Source organism: Danio aesculapii, chromosome 19 (assembly GCF_903798145.1).
Source record: "Danio aesculapii chromosome 19, fDanAes4.1, whole genome shotgun sequence".
Taxonomy (NCBI): domain Eukaryota; kingdom Metazoa; phylum Chordata; class Actinopteri; order Cypriniformes; family Danionidae; genus Danio; species Danio aesculapii.
The window spans coordinates 36362162-36369013 of NC_079453.1; the positions used below are offsets into that span (position 1 = coordinate 36362162).

Here is a 6852-nt window from a genome sequence, read left to right on the forward strand (position 1 = left end):
ATGAACTCTGGGAGTCTTGCAAAAATGCGTTCTTTGTCATTTTAGATGACAGATGATAAGTTATTAGAGTCATTGCAGAGATTTATGGATGCAGTCCTCCAAGCTCATGGGAGTCATACACAATATTAATTTGTTTTCCACTGCACCATAATACCATCATCATATTTTTTAGGTAAAATAAGCAATCTAGAGGCCTTCACCTTTCACATAAGCCACATCTGATACCAAATGATCAACTAGAAGTCATGTTATTATTTGTCGTTTCTAAAACTTGGATAGGCGACAAGACTTTTTTTCAGGTAGTGTATATAATATAATATAATATAATATAATATAATATAATATAATATAATATAATATAATATAATATAATATAATATAATATAATATAATATAATATAATATAATATAATATCCACTTCCGACCACAAAAATATCTTTGATCGGTGTATATTTATGTTTTCATTCATAATTTGTAGCAGACTATTAGATTAGATTTTTAAAAGATCAAATAAATTTTGAATTGTAAAAAAATAAATATAATTAATAAATGTTTATTTTACATGCATTAACAAAATAAAAATAATATAAATAATAAAACAATAAAATTAAATTAAAATAATAAATTAAATTAAAATCTCAGGACACTGCTGCACTCTCCTAAAAAATCTTTCTGGAGGGACTATTGGATTTTCAATGCAGTTCACAGAAAAACAAATAAAATCCAAACATGATATGCTTGCCTTGATTTCCAATTTCTGGACAGCCTCCCTCAGCCCCTAAAACACAGGAAGAAGTGTAGGTTAACATGATATTCAACAAACATACAAATTAGGGCTGCACAATGTATCATTTCCACATTGATATCGCAATGTGTGCATCCGCAATAGTCACATAGCAGAACATGCAATGTTGAGTTGGGATTATAATCATTGCAGAGTTTAACTATACTGGGGTAGGTGTTTATCATTCGCATCCATTTTTAAAAGTGATAGTTCTCCAAAAAATTTACTTTACTCACTTTTTTTTTGTTTCACTCCTTCACTTGTTTAACATTTATTAGTTTCTTTTTTAAGCTGAATACAAAAATAAGATATGTTAATAACTCTTAAACCTTTGAAACAAGTGAAGGGTGACTAAATAGTGAGTACATTTTCATCTTTAGGTGAACTGTCCCGTTTAAGACCTGTAACTGTGTAAACATTTCAATATTTCAGAGTTTAAACCATTCAGCCACAAGAAATTATAATGTTTGGTAACTTTAAAAAAGATCACATTATATACAGTACAATGAAGACTATGCAGTGTTGATTATTTAGTACCTGAATACTCTCCAGAAAACTATAATACACTTTTAACTTTGCTATACTGTATATGCTTGTAATGTATCTGTTCTGTGTTATTCAAGACACACTCCCCTACAAAATCACCCCCAATCAATGTAAAATGGGGATTTCTTTTAAGTCATCTGATGAAATTGCATTCACATCGCAATATATAATTGCAGAGATACAAAATATCACAAGGATTTGTCCAATACTGGGCAGCCCTAATATAAATATAGAACATTTTTATAAGACAACAGTTTTTCCCATACCTGCAAATCCTTGTCCACAATCAGAGGCTTCGACTCAACCTGGATATCGTCCATTCTCAACGAGGACACCTAGAGGTAGAAAAAAGTGACAAACAACCACGATAATGTTATCCCTTAATAATTTAGCACAATCTTCCTCCAAGGACACAGAAGGAAGCATCAAATTACCATTTCCGTGTTTACATGGTGGTGTAATTAGTCTTTGACAGTGGCTGTTTACAACTGTGGAATCACAAGACTAACAAAATGTTTCCCTTGATCATTTGAGGCGTTTTACATAAGTTTTATTTATTCTAATCCCATTCTTGTGCAACAATTACATTAATGTAGATGTATTTAAAAATAATGACAAAAAGTCTTTAAAACTAAAAAGAATAATGATTTGCAGAAAACCAAAACAATACATTGCATTACTTGCATTTGAATGCATTGTATTTAGGTTTTGTACTCTTTTGCATCGTCATTTCTTTTGTGTTTTGATGATGCAGATCATACATTTGGTAAGGCAAGAGTTTGAATGTCGATGCGCATATAAATGGAGTGAGGGCTTGAACGAGCTCTTTGTCTGGCTGAGGTTTCTAAAGGTCACATGTCAGGCTTTTCCTCTTTATCGGGTCTGGACACAACACACAGGAAGCCACAGACACAGCTGCTTCCACGACTCCAGCAAACCTTCCACCCCTTTAACACCAGCTATTTTTTCAGATCTACACCAAAGCCAGCATGAAGGCCTTTGTGTCTTATCATCCCCCAGGTTCAAGGAGTGATCCTGTACCGAGCTCCAGTGAAAAAGCAACGATTGATTTTCTGATTCACAGACGAGCAGGTCTGGGAACCCAGCCAAAAGGTTTATAAAGAGGAGTTTTTGAGGTTCAAAAGCGTGATTGTGCAGTCCGTCATTTGCTGAGGTTTCTACTGAAGCCCCCTACACAAATTCTTGCCCTGGATCATGTGAGAGCTCAAATTACTTCTGAATACAAGACTCTTCTAGATGAAAACAGCTCGAGCCTTTGAATTCAAATTATATGATCAAGATAAAGAATAAAAGTTCAATTATATAAAAGACAAATACTTTTTCATTTAAAGGTCCTGCTGTGTGTATTTTCACGTAATAATCCCTTAATTACCAAGGTGTGAATAGTTTTAAAGATATTTAAAAAAAATAAATAAACATCTTAAGTTGTCGAAGTCTTTATACTGATTTTTATAATACTTTTTTTATCAAAAGGATGTTACATTTACATGTGCTCTAAAGAGCCTCTCTTCCTTTCAATGACTCATAAAAATTATGCTGTGTTCAAGATAACGCCAAAGACACATTCTGTACTGCAAAGTCAATGTGTTAGTCAAAGAAGCTAAAGCTAAATTGTCAGAGATATGTAGTCTCAAATATACTTCATAATCAAACTACCATAATAAATGCATCTATCTAAACGACTAGCAGAGCTTCTGCAAACATATCCATATTGCTAACATCAGATGCTTTCTTAACTGCTTTTTTTCTTACTGCTGTCATTTTACTTGTCTATCATTTTTATTATATTAGTAACATTTTTTACTTCTAAACTAACACCAAAAAGAAACAATCTAATGAATATTTTAAGGCTGGGTTACAGCTAGATGGGCATCCACTGTGTAAAACATATGCTGGATAAGTAGGCAGTTCATTGCGCCGTGGCGACCCCTGATTAATAAAGGGACTTAGCCGAAAAGAAAATGAATGTATGAATTTTAAGGCGCTGAATCACATTCAGTCTCTTGTACATTTTGTGCGCACACGTTCACGAACAAGCAATAAGGTCTTGCTTGCAGTTCACTAAATGGCCATCGGTGTCGCTAATAACAAGAGTTTTGGAATTCTCTTTAAAACAGTAGGAGAGATCCACACCACAACTCTAACAATAATAACGCTTAATTAAAGATATCATAGGAATAACACTGAAGATTTTCTTATTTTCGAACATTAACAGACCTTCACTTTCCACAGACTTAACAGTGTGCATTTATAGTTGCAGATGACAAACCTATAGTGCGCTTATAAAAAAACAGAACATGATTGTGTGGGTGGGGTTGTCGCCTCACAGCAAGAAGGTCGCTGGTTTGAGCCTTGGCTGGGTCAGTTGGCATTTTTGTGTGGAGCTTGCATGTTCTCCCTGTGTTGGCGTGGGTTTCCTCTGGGTGCTCCAGTTTCCCCCACAGTCCAAAGACATGCGCTATAGGTGAATTAGGCAAGCTAAATTGTCCGTAGTGTATGAGCGTGTATGGGTGATTCCAAATGATGGGTTGCAGTTGAAAAGGCATCCGCTTCATAAAAAAAGTGCTGGATAAGTTTACGGCACATTCCGGTGTGGTGACCCCTGATTAATAAAGGGACTAAGTTAAAAATAAAATGAATGAATGTTTGTGTGGTGTGGATGCTCAAATAGTTTATTTTATGAAATAGTTCTTTCTTTTATTTAAATATTACCTGTATGCAGGACAATAAATAAGACATAGACGCTTATGAGCACTGACAAATCAGTAGACAAAATACTGCAAACTTGCAGTTAACAATGGACAACATACTGGAAGAAATTCATAACTATTTTCCTGATGTTTAGAAAATATCCAATCTGTTTCACCAAGAAAATTTAAGTTTGAGGCATACCTAAAACAGGCCTTGTGTACAGCCAACAAAAAATAGTATCTGGCAAATAGGTCACCTGCTTGTTTTTAAGCCGTGTGCCCTAATGGCCTTTCCTGATTAATCTTTTACCTGGGAGTGGCGCTCAGTAATGTCTCAGCAGGATATAAACCAAAGAGACATAAGGTCAGGTCTTGCCCTTCTCATGCCCTGAAAAACTCCAAATTCACCTATCCACCTTTCCAATCCAAGCTTCTGATACCACTTACAATCATAAACGTGATCTCTTAAATCAAACACTAGATTATGAATTTAGCAACATTGCAGCTTTCAGATATTTTTATGAATATGTGCATATATTTGTTTTCGTTAACTAATGGACACATTTAAAGGTTTATTTGGGTTGCTATTGCGTAAATATCAGCAAGTATAATGTTTATGTTGGAACATATCCATCATGCAGCTGCAGTTTCACTTCCCATAACCTTTCCTCCTTCTTCTTTTGCTGAAATTTGTCCATTGACATCAGTTTTTAATTAAGTATGTCTTAAAATGTGTCCCTTGACACTCAAGTATCAAGTGTGCTAGAATCATTTACAAACGTGATAACCCTTTGAGAATCATTCATTCATTTTCCTTCAGCTTAGTGCCTTTATTCATCAGGGGTCACCACAGCAGAATGAACCACCAATTTATCCAGCATATGTTTTACACAGCGACTTAAACAACAACAACTTAAAACATATTAGATCAATAACTACTTCTTGCTCCCATATGTATTCCTCTATTAAGCTATAATTCTTGTTGACCTACAAACAATAACAGAGAATAAAATATATTCACATTTATATATTTTTCAGCCATGCAACCATAACCCATTCTACTTTACATTTAACACACATATTTTCTACATTAGCCTTCATGTCATTATTGTATGGTTAGAGTTTTCTGCTTCAACAGAATGTTATGCAAGATATCTTGTATAAAGCCACCTAAATAAAATAGCTGTCACAAATAAATGAATTCATATAATAATTCAATTAATGTTCATTTACATATGCATGAATTTATACATTACTAATTTTATTCTTAAAACGTTAAATTGCCTTAGAAAAAATTTAAAACTTGCATAGCTAACAAAGTATTCTGTTCTCTTAAATATTTTTTGTCTGTGTTGAGAAAAACTAAACAGGTTGGCCTGTACTTAGCATTGAAATGATCTATTTGCATTTCAACTCAATCTATATGGTCAGACAAAAACATTATGCACATCTGATTTAGACAGGTCAGGTGTATTGTAACCCTTACCTAACTGACTGACTGGTTTGATACAGATGTTTCATTCACTGCACGTCTCCATTATCTAACACACTTGATACATATTATCATGAGACCTCTATAAGCTGATCTGCGTGTGGCAGATCAAGCAAAATGCTGGGTGCAGTGAAAACACTCGTAGTAGTTTGATATCGTGCATCTCTCTTCCTACTTGGGCTCACCTTTGTTGACAAGCGCACGTGAAACCATACGCACATGCGTAACACGATTAACATTTTTAACAATGTTTCGCTTTTATAATTCGCCTACAAACAGCAACTAATATTAAATTCCTGTTATTTTTACTATTTTTATATTTACTAAAGTTGTTAAATAACTATCTTGCTCGATATCACGTCAGATATGTTTACAAATAGACTGCGGGTTTTTACACTCAATAGGTCAAACTAAAATGACGTAAATAAGTCTTGAATATAAAATGGCGCTTTTTGTGACTTACCCGTTTATTGTCCGAAAAATAAAAACGACAAAGTCCAACAATGCTGAAAAGTTCTTGAAGAGTTGCAAGACTATTGACTACGTGCTGCTCGCGACAGGATGTAGCAGGCAATTTTATAAAGATGTGAATAGCCGGTCCTGCCCACTCCTCCGTCTATTGGGCAAATTCATTGAGTCATGCCTTCCTTTCACAGCATTGCATGAGATATGATGACAGTGTTGTTCACTTGAGGAAAAATTACTTGACTAGACAGGCTGTTGCTGAATAGACAGAGGTAGACATGGAATGTGTTCACCTGTATTTGTACACTATTAAAAATATCGGATTATTAACGGATGTTTTCTGTTTATTTACGGTTAGTAATTGCAGGGAGCTTCATCTCTGAATTTCTTCATCTCTGTCGACTTTGAAAAATCAACTCTGAAATTTAGCAAAGACTTTTATTGACATTTTAGTCATTTAAACTATATATTCACAGAATTAAGCCAGAAAAATACTTGTAGTTTATTACCAGGTTTTTGTATCACAATTTGCAATGAAGATACAGACAATAAATCCCTTCAAAGTAATAAAAATTGTCAATAAAAGACAAAATCATTGGAGAAACAAAGGTTCAGTTCAAAAGCATAAAGAAATAACGGGAAGAATGGATCATCATAAAATGAAAAATGATAACTTGTAGTTTTTTTAACAGTTTATGTCAGTGCACAATTGTAAAAGTACAGAAAAGTCTTGAAACTTGTTATTCTTTTGAATCAACAAAGTATTCAAACAACAAAGAGTGCATGCCTTTGTTTGTGTGTATGCATCTCCAACCACACAATGCTTTCACTGTGGAAAGCTAATATGAGGCCG

The 6852-nt window shown here is 34.1% G+C and overlaps 1 protein-coding gene across 1 annotated transcript in view; it reads right to left on the minus strand.

Moving 5' to 3' along the window:
* Positions 1-6089, minus strand: part of ndrg1a (N-myc downstream regulated 1a) — a 19115-nt gene extending 13026 nt beyond the window's left edge. Inside the window, exons 1-3 of the mRNA XM_056480465.1 lie at positions 5998-6089; positions 1598-1666; positions 744-779 (exon numbers count right to left, since the gene is read on the minus strand). Of these exons, the coding sequence (XP_056336440.1) occupies positions 744-779; positions 1598-1651 (90 nt within the window). The 5' untranslated portion in view covers positions 1652-1666; positions 5998-6089. The remainder of the gene's footprint in view (positions 1-743; positions 780-1597; positions 1667-5997) is intronic.
* Between the last annotated feature and the right edge of the window lie 763 nt (positions 6090-6852).